Here is a 24761-nt window from a genome sequence, read left to right as displayed (position 1 = left end):
CTTTTATATAAATAAGAAACTTTTTAGAAAATATTGATCCATCTCTAATAAGAGAAACTCTAGAACTCAGTGAGGCTCTGCTAGAAACAACGAGACAGAGGTCAATAAGTAGCTGGATAAAACTTTTTAATACATATAGGACCAATAATGTGTACGAAAAAGCCCAAGATAAATGGCAAGAGAAAGAAGGCCTTCAGATCCCAAGGGTGGTCTGGAATAGAATTAAGAATTTTAATATTACATTAATAAGAGGCATCAATTTCAGAATGCAATTCTACACAAAGTGGTTACTATACAGGCCTCCGTCTTTTCTGCACAACATATACCCCCAGATTGAGGATAGATGTTTTAGCTGCTCTGCAGAAGGGCGAGGTACCTGGACTCATATTGTTTCAAAGACTAATCAATTTTGGAAAGAAATGGAGAAAAACTGTAGAATGAAGTTTGATTGCTACCCTAGGGTGTTTCCAAAACATAACGTGGACAAAATGCAAGAGGAATGTTTATATATGTTGGCCTCAGTGGCAAGAACACTATTTCTCTAGAATTGGCAAAGTGATAATATCCCCTTTTTCCATGCCTGGCAGGCAAAACTGCATAGAGTGAGAGAGCTGGAGAGACGCTATGCAACAAGGTCGAGTACGTACACAAAATTTGAGAAACAGTGGAAATCCATAGGAGTTAGAGAGCAAATTAGATAAGTGGGAGCACTAAAGGTAAATTGTGAATATGTGGGTTTTCTATGTGCTTTTATGCTATTTCTTACCAGCATTTGTTATAGTGATATGTTTTACTGATTGATGATGCTTGGATGAATTGTGTCAACCAAAACTGAACACTGTAAGTACTTTCTTTTTGTATATGAACAATTGTGTAATGAACTCTCAATAATAAAGACATTTTTTTAAAACGTTGATAAGTCAACGTTGGTGCCCACTTACTAAATCTTTTCTACATCACAAAGCCACAAAAATGCTGATTTTTCAAATTGTTGCTTAAGTCCACATGGAAAATATGTCTTTTACATGCATGAACAAATGTAAAAGCTGCTTTTGCAGTAACAGTCCTGTCTTACATTTGGCATATCAAACTTTCACACAAAATAGACACATATCATAAAATGTTACTTTACAACCAGCAGGACATCCCTGATTACATGTTGTTGTATGAGGCACTCATATGGGTAGTTTAATACCAGACTGTGACATTTGATCATAGGCCATTGCTGCATGTTCTGCACCATATTAACTTTTCCCTCCTTAAGGGTCGGATATGTTGAATGACCATGTACAAAGCGCAGGACAGGGCACAGAGCGCTTTTAGGTTTTGCCTAGTAGCAAGAACCAAATAAACTAGTACATTTTGTGTGAGAAAACCGTGATGTTTGCAAAACTGTATATTTTCCTACAGATGTAACTGGCTGATAATGCACTAGTCTCTCAGGACTGGCTCAGGATATTTCTTGAGACTAGGTGGGGCATATTTTCCTTTCAATTTCCAAGTCATGTAGCTATCTCTACATTCAGAGTATCCAAGATTGATACGCACCAGTAGGTGGCACTGTCGGTGACTGCCTTAATGTCCAATACATAAAAAGAGCCATTCATCCATCACTGAAGAATGACGACACACAAATAGGACTCCACACTGAAGCTAGTCAGCATTTCTTAGGGTCAGTCAAGCTGTCAAAAGTCTTGAGATACCAAGGGGATCACAAATATTTGCAAAGAGATAAGAATACATTCACTCAAACCTAGCTACAACCAAATAGCTTGTAACTAAATATGAAAGAAATGTTCATTGGTACAGACATAAACTGTTTTTATTTTACTCAAGTCATCTATTGTAAGCTTTGGAGTGCAACAAAGGATGGTGAAAAAGTTCCAAAATGCAATGTAGTGTGCCCAGTGGAGAAGAGATATCACTTATTAGATACAGAATCATTGTGCACCTCTATAAATTTGTAGACGTTTTAGTGTTCCTTAATATAGTTATTTCAATTTTGAGTAAAACAATTCAGTATAATAAAATCACATTCTAAAGGCCACCTACAATTCTTTAGGCATATTATACATAATCCTAAATAGCTTCAAAATAAAGTTTGTTTTAGGCCAATATGTGTTCAGTCTATGAGTCTAAACAACATCTATTTGTTCTGGCAATCTCTAACCTGGAAAAACTCTTGATTTTGTTTATCATCCATTTTCATAATAAACTGCCATAAAAAAATCATCAGATAGATGCTGTGAAGCTAGAACCACCACAATTCTCCATAGTGACTTCATTTCAATCCCTTAGTTGATCAGAAGTGTCCATTGTGATCATCTTACCTCTAACCGCTCTCCCATCCCTTCCTTTCATTTAAGAGTGAGAGGTAATATTGTGGATTTTATGAAGCAGGAATCAAGTGAAAACATTTCCACATGGGCAACGGCAACTGTGGGGCATGGTTTAGTGCTCTTCTTCTCACTGATCACAAATTTGAGAGATTATTATAGATATCTAGCTGTTTCTGCGTTATCATAGTGTTTGCCATGGGAAGATATTTTGTGCATTTAAAAAAAAGTTTAACACTAATCTTTTCCCATGGCATACATATATGTAAATGTAATATTTTCGTATTTAAGGATGTCATTTTGTCTGAGAAGGATGGTGGCTGGAAGGTAAAGAAGGTGAACAATTGTTACATGGGGACCACACGGTTCTTCCCACTGTGTGGCGAACGACTGTCCCTTCTTGCTTGCTTGTTATCAACAGTGTTGTTTCTATTTCGCACATGTGGATGTTTGAGGAAATTGTGGATTCTCTTCGAAACACAGTTGAAGCTGAAGCATTTCATGGCACTCTCCTCAAGATCTTCCTCCTCTTTGGTGGAGTCTCCATCACCCGTGATGTCAATAACTTTGTCATCTGCACGTGGGATTACTACTGTTGGATGTATGTTAAGTTCAATGAACAAAACAAACCCCTGAAAATAAAAAATTGAATTGTTAACTTAATTTTTTTGTGTGCAGGGTTCTAAAATGAGTGTTTCATGCTTTCTGTTCAGACTGCATAATATGTTTTTTTCTTCCCCAATCATTCAATTTCACCAACATTTATCTGCAAAGTAGGATTATAACACTGAACAATTGTTGACAATTTGTGGATATTTTGTGTGTTACCAAAGCTGAAATATTTTGAAATTGATGGATTACCTTTCTTGAAGACCTCATGTATGAGTTAGTCATGTCATAAGTAATCTAGGTTCAATAACCTAGTCCCTCTTTACACTCCTAGAAAAGGGCAAATCATAACGTAGCATGAGAGGGGGCGAAATTTACCTATCACTCCATTTCAGAGGAAATCTATCCCACTTACCATGACATCCATGTTCACTACCTGGATTTATTTCCTGCCTGATTAAAACATGTCACTGTTGAAAGATAGAGCCACTCTTTAATTGATCTTTTCTTTAAAATGACTAGTTTATGAATATGTTTTTACAGTAAGGTCATGCTAGAAAATTGATTTAGCTTATTGGCAATATATCTTCATTGTATTTTGTATATAGGTAGGATGCGGCAGCATCAACTTTGATGACAGCGGGATCTACTGATGTTTTACCTCTGGGTCACTTATTTTGCCACGTTTTCTTTGTATGAACACATTTGACCATGTCTGTCTGGATCTGATGGGAAAGAGGTTCCACATGCGGCTTCAAAATGCTGTACAAGCCTGCCCTTTTTTCATTTTTCTGACCTGCTTTATATTTTCTCTCAGAGTATTTAACAGTCTGCAAATCCACTGAAGATATTCCACCTTTTATGCAAAGGTTCCCTGAAAGGAGGTATTCTCAAAATGTACTTTAAATAAAAGTGTGGGTACCTACAACCTCATTGTTAATGAGTGGCGATGGTGCACCCTAATATAGTTCAGCGTTTTAGGCTGTTTAACTGAATCCTCTACTGGGGTGGCTGCCTACCACCCTCTCTGTACAGACCTTATCAATTACCCATAACTGATGACCATACTTTCATCATGTATGTAGTGTGTTTGTTGCATGTGTGAATAACCAGGACCGGTAAGCATGTGTGAATATCCAGGAACCGGTATCTACCTAGGCGCAATCAAAATAAAATAGTGCTGTCTTTTTCTGTAGCACGATGAGCATGGCATTTTGACTGTGACTATGTTCAAAGGCCAGTGCCTTAAAGTATAGTTCTGCAATGGAATGGGTAGGACAAATCATCAACCCTTTTCTTATATAGTTTCCTGTTCTCTCTGAAATGTACTCCATTTATTGTATTATGAAGGCTATCACCTTATAATCAGAGCTGTTTGGTAAGACCAGTGTGCCGCTAATTCACAAATTACCGTCATCTGATCTGACAGAATTTGTATCTTATTTCACGGTTGCTATTTGGTTGGCTCTATCGCCCTACTTCTACCAATAGGGTAGGGTAAACCCCAAGTCAGTAATTTGTGCTTCATCAAATATTGTGGGGATTCTTTACTCCAGTGCTAAGGATGAATTTGCCATAGGCAAGATCATGCTAGTTGCAGCCTTTCTCAATGGACCGGATAAGATCTGCATACAGCCCTGTTCACTTATGGAACATCACCTCAGCTTAGATCACTAAGAGTTGAACAATGCCTTTAAAATAGCTGGACAGAATCCAAGACTAAAGACAAAATGGCAACTGAGAAGGAGGACCTTCAGAGAAACTTTCTAAGTAGGCAACTTTAGGGAGCCTGCCCCAATGCCTGAAATCACGTACTTTAACATATTAATACCTACCCTCAATTGGGACACAGACAATTTTCACTGAATTTGTAGTTGAAATCTAACCTTAATTATTAGTTCCCATTTAGTAATGGTTAAGCCTTTGGACCAAGTGGGTGGCCATGCCCTTAGGTGCCATGACAAATTGGAAAATCCTGACTGCAAGTGGCCATTTTGAGTTACCTGCGCTTAAGCAGTGCTTTGTAAGGAGGTTTTGAAACACTCCAACTTTTTATTCCCAACTAAAACCCTTGAGAGACTCTAAAACAAGTCCCATTGCTTTCATCTGGAACTGTGTCAAGTTGAACACAGATGACTCCATCACCAACAGACCCCCTTTAACTGGACAACAAGACCTTGTGGAAATGATGACCTTCCTACTTGTAAGCTATGTGTTTTGAAAAGGATAGTACCCTGATTGATGTCTAATTAGTGGGCTTTTGGACTGTTTTTACTGAAATTACGGCATAGGGGTCGCAAAGCCACTGAATTGTTTAGCTTTAATGCGCCTTTCATTTAAACACCATATATGCACTTTTTAGGAAAATGCCTCTTTTCGTATGATTCTCTCCATTTTTTGGACTGGTGCTTCCGGTATCCAGATCCAATCTGACGCCTGGTAATAATTCTAAGGTAAGGAATCTGTGGTTAAAAAATTCTATCAGAAGTTTTATGTTATACGTGTGTTTACAGTGACAAGACCCCAACAGTTATTTTCAGTGTAGCAGGGTTAGCTGTTCCATAGGAAAGCATTGGGATACAATATTAAATGTAATAATGATATCCCTGCCTTGAACGCAGCTACTAAGTTAATTCTTGGACTTTTTAAAATATTTATTAGAAGCCCACTTCACAATTTGCAATAAATATTTTTACGGTGATTTTGCTCCCAGAGCTGAGATAAAGGGCTTGGATGTGAAGATGTGTTCTGTCTCCTCCCCTGACCCTTTAATCAGCCAGGAGCCAATCCCAGTGAGGGAGAATCTGCAACCAGAACTGGTTTTGAGTGACCACAGATGAGGGTTTGCTAGTTTCCCTGGCCACACCTCTAGGGTGGGCATAGGCGCTCTGCACAGGAGAATAGAGGTTCCACCATATTTGATTTAGGTACAGAGGTGCCATGCGGAATTGTTTGCAGTGCACCACACAGAAACTGCTAGTTAAGTGGAGAGCGTTACCCCTGGCAATGTTTTCCATATCGGAGTCGGGCCTACCCACAAGCTAGTGCCAGGCATAAATATATCACATTTGGGTACCCTCTTCAGAACACTACTGGGCCTGTGGAAGGCAAAGGATGGACTGTACCTGCTGTTGAGTCTGGTGAGGGGACCTGTGAGGTAGAACGGGTTGTCACTTGTACCCAGAACAAGGAAGTGTACTCCAAGAGTCAGTTGGCTGACCTCCTGTTAAGCTACAGGAAAAAAAAAGCTTTTAGAAGCCTTTTTCTTGTATATCCCAGCAAACCAGTTCCAACTGGACCTGCGTTGGACCCTTCTGGTAGTTTCTGCTAGAGTAACTCTTGAATTCCCAAGTGTTGTTCCTGAGCTCCCGGTACCCCAATCTGTGTCAAAGTGCACTCCTCCTAATATACTGAAGTACCTGTGACTTAGAAACCTTTGGGCTCCAAGGACCTCCAGGGAGCCAGAAAAAAACCTTCCAAATCAATTTGACAAAGGAGCTTTGCAGCTGAGCCAAAGATTCTGGTTGCTCCCAATCAGACTTTTTTAGCATTCAGCAAATCCGTTTCAGCAGGATATCATGGAGAAGGTATCCAGCCTTGTGAATCCCTGTGCGTCTACAGCTTGCAGCCTTTCCCCACTAGGAGAATCTGAGCTTCAAAAAGTGACTAAGTCCAAAGGAAGAAATCTTCTTCACTCAGCAAAGGGGCCCAAAGTACACGGCAGGCGAGGAACCTGTCTTGGGTGCAGATTTTTAATTTCTCTCACTCTGAGCGTTCCTGACAAGAGTCAATGGCTACACTGGGACCTTTTCTGATGGTTATCCAGCCTTCTGGAGCCCATCTCGGCCAGAGCCTGCTGCCTTGCCCCGCTGAGGACATGTCACTTCTATTTCAGAGGCTAAGTAGGAAGGTAAAACTTCTGATCGGGACGAACATTGTTTCTGGTCTTAAATTGCGTCTAGGTCCCAGTCAAGCACAACCAGATTACTGAAGTTGGCGCCTAATGATTTTTGATACTATTTTCATTTAACACTTTAAGAAATTAATATCTCCAGTTCACCTCTCTGTTTTCATGCATTAGAGTGGGATTCTATTGCGTTGTGTTTTCAACTTTTTAAGTGTTTTGGTACTTCTAAATGCTTTGCACATTTTCTTAAGTCAAGCCTGTCTGCTTTGTGCCATAGCTACCAAGGATTGAACTTCAAAATCAAAATAAGCTTTAATCGATATCCCAGTATGAATCATAAAAGCATATACGTGTACAAGATAAAATACAATATGCTTTTTAAAAACCAGATAGGATACAGATGCAGATAAAGCTGAAAGAGGAATAACAGTACTCTGTCCCATAAAGATTTTGATAGAACAGCACATATATACAAATTTGGAAGTAATTGTAAATAGAAAAAAGCAGGACGACACTGCATAAAATGTAAGGGTTTTACCAGTGGTTTAATAAATATGTGCCTCACATCTGAATAAAATTTACAAAAGAACAATATGTGCATGGTAGACTGTTTAGATAAGCTGTCACAAGTGCAATGCACTAGTTCACGTGACCAATTGTTAATGTTAGGAAAGCTGATTAAAGGATGAAAAATGTTGAGGCTGATTTGTGCCAAAACTAATCTATGTTGAGCATTATGTACACTTGCTAAATAGGGTTGTCAATCAAAGGTGGTTAAAGTCATCGGATTTTTTAAGTAAGGATGGTTTGATAATTTCATTGGACAACCTTGTTTCCTCAAGCAATGCTAGGCACTCCTGTGTGAGAGCTTTTCTAAGTTACTGATCAGCATTTCTGGTTGATCGAAATATTCAGAATGATCAATGTCAGACAGAAATTGGGTGACATACTTCAGTCAAGGAACTTTGGAAACACAATTTAATCTAAGGCAATCCTTCAGGGAGGCTTGATTGAGCTACGTATGGGCCGATATCCAGATTTTTTGCCAGAGCAAGATTGGCTCAACTTTTATCAGATCTACCAAAAATGGAGCTCCCAGTTTTTAGTGGCAGACGAAGGTAGAGGAACGTTTAGGAAGAGCGAAGAGACTTCGAACATAGGCATTTTCTATCAGTTGCAAGGAATCAATGTTTACATAGCCCCAAAGCTCAGAACCGTACATTGAAATATATTGACATTCAGAATTATACATAATCATCATCTCTTTTGGATGTTTAATGCTTGATTTCTGAGAAAAATTGAGGACGGCCATGGTAGATTCGACGAATTGAAGTCACCTAGAGTTCACTGGGTCTTTCCAGCTCCCCTCCCGATCAAATAAAATCCCTAAGTAAGAGAAAGTTGATGTATCAATTATAGTGATGGTATTGATTTGAATGGTACAACATTTTGCAGCTCTTTCACCCACTTTCATGACAAAAGTTTTACTTAAATTGGTTTGCACCCCCCGATTCTGCATATAGTGGACAAATTCAGTCAGTAGGCACTGTAGTGCCAACGGAGTACAGGCCATAGGCACCACATCATCTGCATAGAGGAAGGCCAGGACAGGTTGATGCCCAACTTGGGAAAGGTATTGACATTTAATCACTAAGGTGCAACCCAAGCTGTTGATATACAAGTGAAATAAAAAGGGGGCAAGTACACACCCTTGGCGGACTCATCTCTTCATGCTAAATGGCTGTGTACAGTCACCTTTAAGACCATAGCGTACCCTTCCTGTACTTGTCGAATATAGGTACCTGAGTAAGTTAACTATGGTGGTATCTACCCCATAGTAAGCATCATAGTCCAAAGTTTTTGTGTATAACGCAATCAAAAGCAGAGAGCAAATCAGCAAATAGCAGAAACAAATTACCACGTTTGATATGTATTATTTTCCTATCAGTAATTTCAAATTAAAAGCTTATTCCTTTGTCCCAATTCCTGGTTGAAAACCATTTTGTAAGTCTGAAATTATATTATTAGAATAAGCACAATCCTGTAGTCTGCGCAAAAGTATGCGACCAACCGCTTTAACTAAAGAGTCAAGTAAAGAAATAGGTCTAAAATGAGCATGAAAGTTGCAATCGCCATTCTTAAAGATGGGCACAATATGTGGCTCAGACCTGGAATCTAAAAAGACTGCACTCTGACAGGATCTAAAAACAAGGTTAAAAAGAGGGCCCCAAAAATCGAAGTTTGCTCTAAAGAGATCAATCGGGAAACCATCTGGTCCCGGAGCTTAAACCCCCTTACTCGTCTTTAAAGCAGCAATGACTTCTTCACGAGTAAAATTGAGTTTAATCGAAGTATGATAAGAAGCGGTTATCAGCCAAGGAAACAGAGGTAATGCCTTCCGTCACATTAGAATGTACTTTAGACTAATGATAAAACCAATCTTCCTCTGTAATTACAATTTTAATATGGGGCCTAACATCATCTCCTAAAAAAGGGGAGTTGACAACATTCTAAAAGGCCGTATTGTCAATATTGCGGCAGGCCTCACGTAAATGTACCCGCATTTCCTCTTTCAAACTTTTTTTCAATGTTTGATTGCAAGTCTATAAGCATACCGTTTCAATCCAGAGGTGACTTCAGACCCCAGCATTCCTTGCGGCCCGAGTGCTACCAACCTGACACATCGTCCACGCCTGAAGGTGCTTATTAGGGGCCAGGTCCTCCCGCAGCGCGTGCCGTGCGCGGGCTTGCCCTGAACATGCGTGGGAGTGACCGGGCAGCGCCAAGGTCATGCCCGTCTTAGCCCATCCGCAGTCGGCCTGGGCTTACCTTCTTGATTCCATGCTAGTAGTCCATGCTAGCAGGACAACATTGGGACAACAGCTGGCAGCACCTGCCATAGCGTCTTTGCATTGTTTACCATCGGGAAGGAGCTAGGAGGGGAAGGACATGGCTTGTGGTTGACTACTGACCACAGGACATCGATTGTAGAACCAGCTCATGTGAGTACTTTTCCAACTCCTCTGGATTGTCGTAATCAATTTGCCCAGGTCTGGGAGGTGGGTTCATAAGTTAAAAGGTCCATGGGGAAGAAGAAAGGCACACCCCATGCTCCCCAGAGGACTCAAATAAGAGAACCATTGACTCATTCTTGGTAAAAGCAGTGGGGGCAATTACTAAAGAAATAGACAAGACAGAGAGGTGCCTCTCTCTGGAAAAAGCAGGGGCAGCATCATTTCTCCTGGGGGAGTTCTCGGCCGTGCGGCTGAAAAGTCTTTAGAGGTAGCCCTGGGACAAGGTCAGGAAGAGGAACAAGTCTAATTAACACTGCTGCTGGTCAGAACACACGGGATAGGGCCATGACAACCCCTACCCATGTTGGGGATTTTAGTGGCCCCCGCTCCTAAGAAACAATGGAAAGTAAATAAAAAAATGATTCCGGTAAAGAAAGTGGAAGGCACTGCAGGCTTGGACATTAAGGACGCCCAGGTCTTTGAAGAATTAAGGTGCCCTTGGAACAAAACATTGTGGAAACATTGACTGGTCTATTGAATAACTTTATAAATGAAATCGCTATAGTTTTGAATGACACCGGAGTCACACTTGGTAAAATTGATAAAGCATTGTCTCCCCTTATCCAGATCATGCAGAGCACAGTTTCCCATTACAAGGATGCTCAACGAGTAACTCCTCATGTAGTGGCACACTCTGCAACTCAGATCCCTCATGTAATCCCTGGCGTAACAGGGTTTGTGACACAGTCATTTGAATTTTGGGATAAGTCTACCCGGACCAGTGGTAACCCATAATAGTGGGCTGAATCAAAGGGGTCACAAGCCACAACAATGGCCAACAAGTAGGGATAGTGTTTTGCCCCTAATACCCCAGACTTACCAGTCATAGATCTCCCACACGCGTTGCTCTTAAACCGTGGTCCTGGCAGGTGTATCAGGACTAAATAGCGCAAAGGACGAGTCCACCAACCAGTTGCTTAATAAAGTAACACACTGGTTATGCAAATATGCTAGGTTTAATATGACTGAGCACATGCCCATTCTGATGGCCAGGAGGGTAGCTTGGATTGGCAGGACCAAGAAAACATTTACAGGAGATAGCGTGATTGTCACACTTAGGCACCCAGAACTGGCCCACAAGATCCTGTCTCACTCCCTGCAATAATTTTCAGTAGAATCGGGGATTAAACCATTACCTTTGTTTTTTTTTTATAGGCCACCTTTTAGTTTTATACCACCCCAACGCTTTGTTGTGCATGAAGAGGGTTCTACCCTGGGCGGGGGATTATCGACATTACACAATGCATTTGCCCCCTTGAGGGATCTAAATTATATAGACTGACTACAAGTGGGGGAGGGTATGGGCAGAATTACTGACATTTGGGTCAAACCCGCTGGTGAACCATGTGTGACGGAAGAGACCAATTTCGGGGAAATAACATGAATCTCTCCTGAGTTCAGGGACCAAAGTCAGAAGGGACTATGTAATGCAGAGCTGGCTACCACTGCAGCCTCCTTCCTTGTGGAACGTGGCAGGTTTAGTCAGTAAGTTTTTGGATGAGCAGTGGCTCCAATACATCTGAGATTTTCCTTTAATGTTTATTCAGGAAACATGGGAGCCAGGTAATAACTTTTTATCGAGGGTTATAAAACTTTTTTCTGCCCAGCAATAAGGTTGAGTGCAGGGAGAGCAAGGGGGGGGGGTAATTGTGTTTGTAGACCTCAGGATTCACTGTAGGTGGAATACCCTTTTGTGGGACTCTGATGTCGTTCAAACACTCACATTATCGAGTAGCTCATATCGATTGGTTCAAATTAGTTTCTATAATGCAAGATCACACTCACAGGGATCGGCTAGCCTTGACGAATTAGGTAGATGGCTGGCACAAATCCAGGGGGGACAGCCTGTTGCAGTCTCAATTATTCCTAGTGGGAGACTTCAATTGCCATCTTTATCCCAACCTAATGGTGACTCAGCGAGTCTGGTTGACCTGCACATCAAGTGAGGGACCGCATATGGAACATACTCAGGAAGGGCAGGATTTGAATGTCCTCCTAAACACTTATGGCCTAACTCATACTCAGGAATTGATCGCTACCCACCCTGATTCAGCTGTACCCCAGTTTATAAATGCAGAGGTTGCTCCTCATTTATTGATTTCATATTTGTGTCACTTACATTGAGGAGGTTTATATCCTTTTTTTATATTAACCATAGTATATTTAGTGACCATAATCCTGTAACCATGTCACTTGTTACCCCTGGTAATCAGCCCGTACAAATAGGATAACAGGGGGTAAGATCTCGGCAACTGACCAAGGTAGGCTGTTACGTTGGGTACAGGTTGATAGTGCTGCTTTTAATAATTCACTTTTTAGTGTAGGCAAACAGGAGATTTTGAAATGCTTGGACCCACAACTGCAGGGGGAAGAAATAGTTCTTGCATTTATTGCTTTTACACAATCAATGGGCGGTTTATTAACAGTGCCGGCAAACTCTCCCAGCATGGATGTCCCAAGATGGTTTGACGGGCGTTGCTCTCAGGCCCTTACAGATCTTAAGATGGCCCTTAAACAAACACTGAGAGAGGGGTCGAGTGGAGGCCTGCCGTAAAATATACAAGCAAGCTGTCAAGGGGCGGAAGTGCCAACTGCAAAAGAAAGCCTGGGAGGACCTAACAGAGGCATCTGAACTAAAGGACTCTACCCGTTTCTGGAGGGTTATTAACAAACCATGTTTTAAAGATTTGAACAAACCTGGGCTAGCCATAATATTTTACCCGAGCAATGGCAGGCTCACTTTGAGGGACTGTATAATCATTCCCACAGAGAGGAGCAATTACAGGAACTAAGCCCTGATCAGAGATCTCATTACCTTTACTTTGGATGAGGTGAGACTAGGAAATTGAGGGACTTTCGCGCAATAAGGCGCCGGGACCAGATGGGATCCCGCCTGACCTTTTCCAGTGCTATACAGAAATATGGGCCCCTCTCCTAGTGAGGGTTTTAAATGTGGCAGTAGCATCAGCAATGCCAGCATCATGGTCTACTGCCACCATTGTATTGATTTTTAAGAAGGAAGATAGGGACAGCCACATTGTTATCATCCCATATCTCTTATTGATGTAAATGTAAATGTAGAGGTACTTGTATAGCGCACGACTACCCGGAGGCATCTCGGCGCTTGTACCAATACCGCTGAGGAACCCTTCCTGGTTTTTCCCTGTGAAGTGCCCACTCCTGGGCACCCCCAAGGTGAAGCCAGGCATCCTAGCGTTGGGGCCATTGTGAAGATTAAGCAAGCTGTTGCCCAGAGTTGCAGAGTGGGACCCATGATTAGAACCAAGGCGAGAATTATCAGGTCCGAGGAAATTGAGCCCAAGACCCGCCAAGGCGGGAATTGAACCCTAGTCCCGGGTCAGACTTCTGCATCAGGGTCTGCCGCTCTAACCATTGAGCCCCACTTCCCACACAGTGCAGGTTCTGGGTCGGGTGCTACTGAATTAGTTGTCTGAATGGGCACAGGTCACCCAAATAATATCAGATGTACAATATGGGTTCCGAGCTGGTAAATCCACTACAGATCAATGTCTCAACCTTTACCTTATAATTGCAAAATACACAATAGCTAAATGGGGGCGTTGTATCTAGATTTTATGGACCTCATTGAGGCATTTGATCGGGTGTACTTTTGTACACTCTGGAAACTCTTTAGAGAGCTTGGGGTGGATCCGGCAATACCTAATACTCCATTGGCCCTACATTTTACCACTATAGCAGTGGTCAGATACACAAAGGAGGGGAAAACCACGGATCATTGTAACTGCTCTAGTGGGGTCAGACAGAGTTGTATATTAGCGCTGTTTTTGTTCACAGTATACATTAATGGTCTGGACTGAGGATAGGCACAAGACCAGTCTCGGTTTTGTATATGCGGATGGCGTGGTACTCCTTGCACATACCCCAAAGGGCTTGCAGCTTTTATTAGATGGGTATGTGACTTTTATGGATACAATGGATTTGTCACCTAACCTAACTAAATCCTATATAGTGGAAATTGGAAAGCAGAGCAGGAATCCCAATACATACAGACTAGACACACATAGTCTAGGGAAAGTACCGGCCTTGTATCTAGGTATTTTATTTGACGAGAAATTGAGTTTTAAACACTTATTAGAAGAGAAGTGTCTAGGAATGACAAGGTCTACTGGAGCAATTGTAAACTATGCTCATAGATTAGGCAAGTGGTCACCTGGGACAATTTTAAAGTTATACATCTCCTTCTGGACTTCTAAAGTTGTATATGGTAGTGAGGTATGGGGATATAAGGTGGTTAATAATTTACAAAATGAAGAAAATAAATATTTTAGGCGGATGCTGAAAGTTCCTCATAGTACCCTTGCGTACTTTGTACATGAGGAATTGGGGTCTAAATATATCTCTTATTGGGGGCTGTTAGACCCCTTCTGTGTTGGATGAAGATTTGTTCCAATGAGGAGGCATGATTTAACAGACTAGTAATCCAGGACTGCCTCTCCTTCAATTATATGTAAAAAGAATCCAGTGGTTAAAATATATAAAGGACACTCTCGCTGCTCTAGGACGTGCAGATCTGTTTACTAATTATGACAAGGTGGGATCTCAGGAAAAAGCAATTATCAAAGATTTGTTTCTTAAACATGTCACTGCACAAGTGAGGATAGGGAGATCAAGAAACCCATGGTCAGAGAGCACATTTTAGCAAAGTCAGTGCAGGGCATAGAACCCTATTTATCCCTTATAACAAGTGCTCATGATAGATTTTTAATTACACATTTTAGATTTAACTTATTTTATCACTTACTGGCTTTACCCCCCGGCTTCATTGTGCACGCAGAACATAGAGGACCCTGTGGCTGCGACAACAGGTCTCCACAGGATACCTTACATTTTGTCCTCCTTTGTCCATATTACTCACATCCTAGACGTGTGTTCCTTAAGGGGCTTTTATAAAAGCTTAGATTTAGGCAGGAATGCGTTGCCTTACTGTTTGTACAACTTTCACCCAATGATTTTACACTGTTTTGTGTTTCTAACTTTTTGAGATCTGCTTTAAGGATAAGAACCATTAGAGGTGACTGATAGTCATTTTGCACTGTCTAAGGCTGCTATAAAAGTCTTGAAATGTGGGTCACTTTTTAGCATCAGGTGTGGTTTTCACATGTTAAATTAATGTTAAAACTAGGATTTTATTGATCATACTTTTAATTGAAGAAAGGGCTGTTGGAAGTACTATGAACTTAAGAGACCAATGAGGATAACAATATACCATGGATCTCGTGCTATCTCACCTGGTACTCTTTGTTGTTTCATGGAAAATGTTTAAAGGACTACTCAAAAAACCCAAGGCGGATCCAAAAGACCTCAAGAACTTTCGACCTATTTCCCTGCTCCTGTTTCCGGTGAAAGTCATGGAGAAGTCCACCAACAGAAAACTGACCCACTTCCTGGAGAAGAACAACGTCCTGGACTCCTCCCAATCCGGCTTCCGTAGCAATCACAGCACCGAAACCACCCTCATCGCCGCCACCAACGACATTAGAACCCTACTGGACAATGGCAAAACCGCGTCCCTCATCCTCCTAGACCTATTGGCCGCCTTCGACACCGTCTGCCACCACACCCTATGCACACGCCTCCATGACGCATGGATCCAAGACAAAACCCTGGACTGGATCACGTCCTTCCTCACCGGCATATCCCAGAGGGCCCGCCTCCCCGCTCCAGTGCCAAAGCCACCACGATCACCTACGGCTTACCCCAAGGATCATTCCTCAGCCTGACCCTTTTCAACATCTACATGGCACCGCTCACCAACATCATCCAAGCACACCACCTCAACATCGTCTTGTACACCGAAGACACCCAGCTGATCTTCTCCCTTACCAAGAACCCGGCCACAGCCAAATCCAACCTCCACGAAGGAATGAAGGCCGTAGCAGACTGGATGAAGACTAGCCGGATGAAACTGAACTCGGACAAGACAGAGGTCCTCATCCTCGGCCCCACCCCCTCCGCATGGGACGACTTCTGGTGGTCGGCCATGCTAGGAACTGCCCTGACACCCTCCAACCATGCACGCAACCTGGGGGTCATTCTGGACTCAACGCTCTCTGTGACCCAGCAAGTCAACACTGTTGCCTCCTCCTGCTTCAACACCCTCTGCATGCTCCACAAGATCTACAGATGGATCCCCACCGAAACCAGAACGACAGTCACCCAAGCACTCGTCAGCAGCAGGCTGGACTAGGTCAACGCCCTCTATGCAGGAACCATGGCCACACTCCAGAGAAGACTCCATTGCATACAAAACGCCTCCGCACACCTCATCTTTGGACTCTCACACCACAGCGTCATCACCACCCACCTGAGAGGTCTGCTCCCGGTCAACAAGAGGATCACCTTCAAGCTCTTCACCCACGCTCACAAAGCACTCCACAGTGCTGGGCCAGCATACCTCAACGAATGACTGTCCTTCTACACTCCAAACCGCCAGCTTCACTCCACCGGCCTCACCCTCGCCCCAGTCCCGCGCATCCGCCGGCAGCAGATCATTCTCCCACCTCACCGCCAAAACAAGGAACACCCTCCCCGTCTACCTACGTCAGACACAGGACCTGCTGACTTTCAGGAGACTGCTTAGGACCTGGCTGTTCGACCAGTAGCTGCCTCTTCGTCCCCTCCCACTAAGCGCCTTGAGACCCTCATGGGTGAGTAGCGCGCACTACAAAAGTCTGATTGATTGATTGATTGATGTATGTGTATTTTAAATTGTCTCTTTTATGGTCATATTTTTATATGCTGAAGAAAGAATATTATTATTATAAGTATATCTACAATTTGGAATTTCAAAAGAAATCCTAGGTTGCTTTTTTAGGGCTAATTTCAAATTCTTGTGTGCCAGTGAACAAGCAAAATCAAATCAACCATTAATCTTTGCACCAGCACTCCTCTGGTGTGCAGTTAACCCTTCTTTAACACCCTCAGTAATCTGATTGAATGTTTTATTAACTTTAGTTGCCACTACTGTCTAATCTAGACAGATATCAAAAGCTCTCCTCTGTTTGGTGATCAGTTGTTCTAAAAATATATTAGGATCTACCATAGACCAACGCAAAGTGTAGCCATTGAGGCGAGACATTTCGATATTCTCAGCTGATGTGACACGATAACTGAACCCTGATAGATAATTAGGTTGGTTTCCAAGTCTATACTCTGGGGAAAATGATCACTTATAGCGACATCATGTACTATAAATTAGATTACCACAGCAGAGTAATGGTTTGGGTACAATAGATGATCAATGACACTATTTCCACCTCTCCCATTAAATGTACAAGTTACATCAACTGGGAAATAACTCATATCATTACAGAAACCCAGATCATATTTAAAAAGTAATTCATTGAATTGCCCTCCATACTCTGTATGTAAGCAGTGGGTAACACTGTCATTCATAGAAGTGACCAAGCCGTAAACCTTATTGGCTGGCAATGGGCATGATCAAAGATTCAAACCACCCGGGTTAGTATAAAAATATATAACAACCAACAATGTAGAGGATTGAATTAGGATAGAAACAATTTGATAAAACAATTTTGTTAGAGTAACAACCAGGTCTGAGGAGGCCAACTTATTTGAGACATGTGTGCATAAGCCACTTTTAGATCTACCACATCTTGTTGGAGCTGCTGGGGTATGAAATGTATTTAAGCCATTTATATGAATTGGGTCAGCAGTCCACATTTCTTGCAGGCAAATAATTAAGAAATTAGATAACAAATCTGACCACTCTCTCTTATATTTACTATGTAGTCCAGCCACATTCCAAAGTGGTAGTGCATAAAGTAAAAAATACATGAGGGAGGTCCATTGTGCTGGCCAGGGGAATTAATTTGCCATTTGTCTGAAGGTTTTGTGATTGACTACCAATCTGTGTACCCTTAGGGTAGGTGGAAATTTTAGGTGAACCTACGTAGGGATTGTTACTTTCTTGATCAGTTGTGCTCAGTCAATCCAGCCCGTAAGAAGTAGAGATCATCATACTTATTAGAAGTTGGAATGGAATATATCAACGGACATGGTTGAGCCAAATTTAAGTATTCAAATTGATGATTAGTTTGCATCGGTGAATGACGTTGCATGCGCAATTTGCTGTGGGTCTGGTAAAAGAAACCAAGTGGTACAACAGTTATTTGGTGTGGATTCCAATAAGGCGAGCTTGCTCTGTCTCATAGAGCATTACCAAGTTCTGGGGTTTCAAAAGATAACACCACGCAATTTCCAGGTGGTAATTTATGGCCCCTACTAACCCATTTAACTCTTCTTGCCATCTTCATATCTGCAAAAATGGGATCCCCCTAGCCCCACTCTTGTATTTATCCAATTAAGAGATTTATTTCCTAATGAGTCCCAAGATTCATGGGTAGATGTAGAGAGAAAAGGAAAATTTGCCAAAATGAACACATAAGGTGTCACGGCTGGAGGTAAATCTAAACAATTGTAAGCATTAAAAATAGTCCGATTATGATAATGAGGGTTGTTTGATCCTTCCTGCGTATCTAGCCTTGAGTGAGGCTTCGTGTCCATCACTCTATTGTTTTCAGGAGCTCTTTAATTACTAGCCCTCCTCTGTGATTCTCTGCAACTAGCGTTATCGACCAATGGGTCTTGAATTGAACTTAAGCCCTTAGGGCGCCGCCTGTAGTGGAAATACCTTGGTCTAGATTTACACCCTTCAAATAATTAAAAATTGTGGCCGGTTTTGGACCTTCCTCCCTGATTGGACCCTCCTCTTGATCTCGTGCCCTTACTGTAGAAGGTCTAGGTGGCATTATGGGGGATTTGCTTCGGACAGACCCCACTCTTTCATAACCTGCCTTATTATTTAGCATTTCTTTCAACAAGCATTCTATTGCAGCCAGATGTGACAGTACGGGTTGTAGTAGATAGTTTGACACCTAAATCGTCCCAGTTCAAGGTAGGGTTAGGGCTAGTCAAGCCTTGTAATTGAATTTGACTGTCTGTTGCTGACTGTTTAGGTGATGCCCTCCTCAACTTTTCTGTTTTTGCTCGGCAGAGGTTCTCTTAAGGGACTCTCTTTTCCTCTTAGTGAAAGCTTTTTTAGCCTGCAAAATTAATACTTTAAGGGTAGGGTTGAGGTGAGGTGTGTAGGTCCGTAGTGGGGGTATTTGAAACAACATCTAGCGTATCCTTCACAGACAGCAGATTTTCTAACACCAAAGGGCCCCCATTCGTACTACTAGGACCACCCAGTGATAATCTTCTTTCCGTCAAAGTAATCTTGTTAGATGTAGCAGTTGATGCATTCACCAGGAAAGAATCTAACATCAATATAATCCCCCCCTCGGAGCCCGATGGAATGACTTTTTTTACTCAGTTCAAGATTGCTGTCTTGAGATGTGATAAGGAGTTCCACACATTAGAGACGGGCCCAGCCTCCTTCGGGCTTCTACGCGTTCTTCGGGCTTTTAAGCGCTTAAGAAATACCAGGAGGATGGCGAGAGTTGTAGTTCCCAGCGATGCGGCTCAAATCCAAGCATGGTTCTGTCCCCCTCTGAACAATCATTCTCCAGCTCATTAGCAATATTCAGGAGTCTTGAGAGTGTAGATAGAACAGTTCATTGACTTGCCATTTCAAATCATCCTTAACATGTGTGAGATATTTAATCCCTTCCGTGCACCAGACGGCAAGGAGCACCTGACGTCCTGGTGGGCATGTGCGCAGGACGGCTCACAGCCATCCTAGCACCCACCCACGGGGGAAGCGCTGGCACTCCCCCCGTGGGAAGCCCACCTACGTGCCCCCACGGGGAAAGGCAGGGAAAGCCCTTCCCCTGTCTCCCCACCCCCCTCCACGTAATCAATGATGTCTGCGGGCTGACATCATTAGAGGATTTCTAACGCACTAGAAGCCATTGCTTCCAGCACGCCGGAGAGAAGAGGAGGCAAGTTTCTCCTCATGGGAGGGGGGTATTTAAACAGAAGAGGCATCGGGGGAAAGGAAAGGGTTTTCCTTTCCCCTGATGCCTCTTTTGTGCATTCCTGCTGCACGATTATGTGATCATGCAGCAGGAATGCCCACTAGACCCAGGGATTATTTTTATTTAGAAATTGGTTTACTGTTTGGGGGAGCAGCCCCTTAGGCAAGGGTCGCTCCCCTTATGGGGGCATTATTAATTGGCATTGTCTGCCCCCTGGGGGGCAGATTGTGCCATAATGTTTTTGAAAGTGGCCCACTGGACCACCAGGGAATACTTTGTGGGGAGTGACCTCTTTGGGGGCTATGTTTTTGGCTGCCTGCCCCCATGGGGGCCAGATTTCACCTATTTTTTTTATCTAGGCCCACTAGGCCACCAGGGATGTTTTTTGGGGAGAGTGAGCCCTTGGGCAAGCGTTGCTCTACTTTGGGGGCTGTGTCTTGCCATATTTTTCCCACTAGACCACCAGGGATTTGTTTGTGGGGAGTGGCCCCTTGGGCAAGGGTCACTCCCCTTATAAGGGCTATGTTTTTTGGCTTTGTCTGCCACTGGGGGGCCAGATTTTGCCATTTTTTTAGTGGCCCACTGGACTACCAGGGAATACATTTTGGGGAGTGGCCCCTTGGGCATGGGTCAATCCCCTTTGGGGGCTATGTTTTTGGCTGTCTGGCCCATGGGGGGGGGCATATCTTGCCTTTTTTTTTTATCTAGGACCACTAGGCCACCAGGGATTTTTTGGGGGGAGAGTGACCCCTTGAGCAAGGGTCCTTCTCCTTTGGGGGCTGTGTCTTGCCATGTTTGGCCCACTAGGCCCCAGGGATTTATTTGTGGGGAGTGTTGCCTTGGGCAAGGGTTGCTCCCCTTTGGGGAGCATTCATTTGGCTATTTCTGCCCCTGATGGGCAGTTTGGCTGGCTTATTTTTTTATATGGCCACTATGCCACCATGGTTATTTTTATTTTTATGTTGGGTAGCGGCTTCTTGGACAATGGTCACTCCCCTTTATGGGAGGATGATTGTGGCCATTTCTGTCCTCCTTCGGTGGCAGATTAGCATTATGTGTTTTAGGCCCATCTGCCCCCAAGGGCAGCAGAAGCCACTAGACAACAAGGGTTTTACATTATTGTGTTAGGGAGTGGCCTTAACCCCTTGCATGCGGCCGCGATTCTGCACCTGTGTGGCAAAATCGCAAGTGGGCAGGTTTATGACGGCCCCCAGCCGTCATCAGCACACGAGCGCCGTAGTGCATGACGGACGGGGGCCGTCATCAGCATGCAAGGAGTTAAGGGCAAGGGTTGCTCCCATTTTACGGGGATGAGTATTTAATTTATACTCTTAGGCCCACCTACCCCTTAGCTTAGCTGGTGGATTGTGTGTGGACTAGTGCATTATTTGCATATGTGATTGTAATCTTTTTTTCTTTCCTTTTTATTCTAGTATAAAGCTTTTGATTCCGGTTTGCAGTTTCGGCAGTGGTTGATCTTCAGTTTTCCGTATTTACATTTTTTTGATAAGAAAAACAGTTTTGTTGTATTTACTCCAAATGAGTATTATTGTCATGCATGAATGAATTTTTTTGTTAGTGGTGTCATAATGGCAGCATATTTAGTTAGTGGTTTGAGCATGAAATTCTTTGCGATGTGTTTTGCATTGTCTTATGTGTAATTTTCTTTTCTTTTTCTTTTTAGTGGGATATTCTTGATCCTTACTGTGTCTGTGCAGAGTAGGCGGTGGTGAGTCTAGCTGCTTCTGGCAAGTGAGTGGTCTAGTGTCGGAATATATAGGTCTTTGTGATAAAGATACATTTTGTTTATTTCTTTTTTACAAGGGGTTTGTTGTTATTGACTTGTTTGACAAATTATCTTTATTAGTGAGCATTATGGCTAGCCGTAGAATTACTGCTCAGCAGGTGGTTGGTATGCTTCTTGAATCTTCCTCTGAGCAAGATTATGAAACTGAGGGAGAGGAGGGAGGGGAAGATTCAGGCAATGAGTTTTCTCTCCACATGGAATCATCGGATGATGAAGCTACTCTCAGTGCATATGAAGCTACTCTCAGTGCAGATGAAGTGCCTCTTTTAGAGGGGGACACTGATGTGCCGATGGTGCAGCAAGAGACATCGGTATTGTAGACTGAGAATGCAAGGCTTCCTACTGGAAGTGCTGAACTCTGGGTTGATCCAAACATGGTGCCTTTAGTTTGGACGCAGGGTGTAGAGTGGATTGTGAAAAATGTTTGCCTATACAGTTTTTTCAGTTGTTTGTGGATTATGTATTTTTGGCTGAGATTGTTGAGCAGCCTAATTTGTATGTTGAACAGTTTTTGACGGACAACAGTGCCTGACTTAGGACCCACTCTAGAGTTACCTGGTGGACTCCCACAAATCTGGAAGAGATAAAGATGTTTTTGGGTTTGACTTTTTGATGGCTTGATAAGGAAGCCGTCCATGGCTTTATATTGGTCTACCAGTCCCTTGATGGCAACAGCCATATTTCCTGCAATTATGAGTCGTGATCGGTATTTTCTTTTGCTTTGGATGCTGCATTTTGTCGATAATATTTTGGCAATGCCAAGAGAATACCCTGACTGTGACAGTCTTTTTAAGATTTGGCCTGTTCTTGATCACTATGTAGATCGATTTTCAGAGATCTATACTCCATGGGAAAGAAATTGCTATTGATGAGTCTTTGTTTCTGTTCGAGGGCCATTTGGTTTTTAGGCAGTACATTCCTAGCAAGAGGGCACGTTATGGAATTAAGCTGTATATGTTGTCTGAGAGTAGGACAGGATATGTCTTTAATTTCCGGGTGTACACTGGCAGGGATTCCACTATTGACCCCCCTGGTTGTCCGTTCACTTTTGGAGCTTCAAAGAAAAAAGCGTGTGGGATCTTGCAAGAGGACTGTTTAACAGACGCAACCAATTGTACCTTGATAACTTCCACACTGCTGTGAAATTGTTAAAGGAATTGTTCAAAGTTGACACTTTTGCTTGTGGCACAATCCGCTCTAACTGTAAAGGTTATCCAAAAGAGCTTCTTTGCAAAACAACTTAAGAGGGGACCGTGCAGTTCTTTGCGTAGTGATTAACTACTAGCTGTGAAATTTGTGGACAGAAGGGATGTGTACATACGGACTACCACCCGTGATAAGAGTACTTCACCTGTGGCTTTTTGGGGTCAGATTGCTGGAGTGTGCAAACCTGTGTGCATTTCAGACTACAATAAGCACATGGGTGGTGTTGATAGAGTAGATCAAAGGTTGGAACCTACTGCTATTCGTAAGGCTTGCATTTGGTATAAGAAGTTGGCCATCCATCTCTTCAAAGTTAGCAACATTCAATGTTTTTGTTGTGTACAAGGAGTGTTCTCCTGCGTCAAAGTTGACTTTGGTTCAGTTTCAGTAGTCTGTGATAGGTAGCCTTGTTGTTGTTGAACAGGCAAGTGTTCCTAGAGTTGGAGTCGTGGAGTATGTGAGTAGATTGAAAGATCACCACTTTCCTGATGTAATTCCTCCCACGCCCCAAAAAAACAATCCCTGTAAGAGATGTAGAGTCTGCTTGTGAAAAGGTGTGTGGAAGGAGAGTTGTATGCACTGTGCCGATTGTCCTTCTAATCCTGGGATGTGTGTGCCCACATGTTTCAGATTGCATCACACTCAAAAGAGTTTTTGGGAGCAACCGTGAGTCTAATAGTGTACTGCCTGGTCTTTATGGTTTTATATAGTTGTTCAGTTTAACGTTTGGCAGTAGAATGATGTCTTTAATTACTGCTGTTGTTTTTGTAGTTATAGTTTTGTATTTAGTTGCAATTGGTTTGTGTTTTCTTTCTTGTTTAAAAAAATGTATGACAGTGTGTGTGGACTGGCGCTTGGCTGGCGGTGTGCATGGACTGGCGCTTGTCTGGCTGTGAGTGGACTGGCACTTGGCTGGCGGTGTGTGTGAATTGGCGCTTGGCTGATGGTGTGCATGGATTGGCACTTGGCTGGTGGTGTACGTGGATTATCGCTTGGCTGGCGGTGTGCATGGACTGGTGCTTGGCTGGCGGTGTGCGTGGACTAATGCTTGGCTGGTGGTGAATGGACTGGCGCTTGGCTGGTGGTGTGCGTCGATTGGTACTTGGCTGGAGGTGTGGGTGGACTGGCGCTTGGCTGGCAGTGTGCATGGACTGGTGCTTGGCTGGCGGTGTGCGTGGACTGGCGCTTGGCTGGCGGTGTGCATGGACTGGCGCTTGGCTGGCGGTGTGCATGGACTGGCGCTTGGCTGGTGGTGTGCGTGGATGGGCACTTGGCTAGCGGTGTGTGAGTACTAGTGACTTGCTGCTGGTCACTACACACACTGCTAGCTAAATGCCACTCCACGCAATCTGTGAGCTGCTGTGGTTGCTGTGTCAGGAATGTGGGCATGGGAAATTGATGGGCCCTTGAATGGCACTGTCTGCTGGTGTGAGTGTTGTAATGTGCTGGGCCCGCGACTGGTGGTGTGAATGGTTTTCTATGAGTCACACGTATGAAAGGTGTATGAATGGCCTGTAAAGCGGTGGGTGCCTTGTTGTGGCTTTACAGCTCACAAGCTGTGAGTCAATGGTTCAGATTCTCGTCCTTTCAATTATGAACAGTGCATTTCATTGTTGTGAAATCTCTGGTTAATAAAACTGTATGTACGGAACCATCACTCACCCTTGTGCCAAATCCAACCAGTATGTCTGTGTGCTTAAAGAATAGGTGGTTGTGCAGAAATATTTGTCTTTTCTGTCTTTCTCAAGCAGGGGGTACCTTGTCCCTTTTTGTGAATGTTATAATGTGTTGGTTTTGTGCCTGATAGGGTGAATGGTCTTGTGTGTATCACATATAAAAGGT

At 43.1% G+C, this 24761-nt stretch overlaps 1 protein-coding gene across 1 annotated transcript in view; it reads right to left on the bottom strand.

Moving 5' to 3' along the window:
• Nucleotides 1-2683: 2683 nt before the first annotated feature.
• Nucleotides 2684-24761, bottom strand: part of LOC147674007 (uncharacterized) — a 640165-nt gene continuing 618087 nt past the window's right edge. Inside the window, exon 18 of the mRNA XM_086945549.1 lies at nt 2684-2968. Within this exon, the coding sequence (XP_086801675.1) occupies nt 2684-2968 (285 nt within the window). The remainder of the gene's footprint in view (nt 2969-24761) is intronic.

This window comes from Lissotriton vulgaris, chromosome 12, assembly GCF_964263255.1.
Source record: "Lissotriton vulgaris chromosome 12, aLisVul1.2, whole genome shotgun sequence".
Classification (NCBI taxonomy): domain Eukaryota; kingdom Metazoa; phylum Chordata; class Amphibia; order Caudata; family Salamandridae; genus Lissotriton; species Lissotriton vulgaris.
The sequence above is the reverse complement of the archived record's forward strand: the minus strand, read 5'-3'. Positions and strand labels throughout refer to the sequence as shown.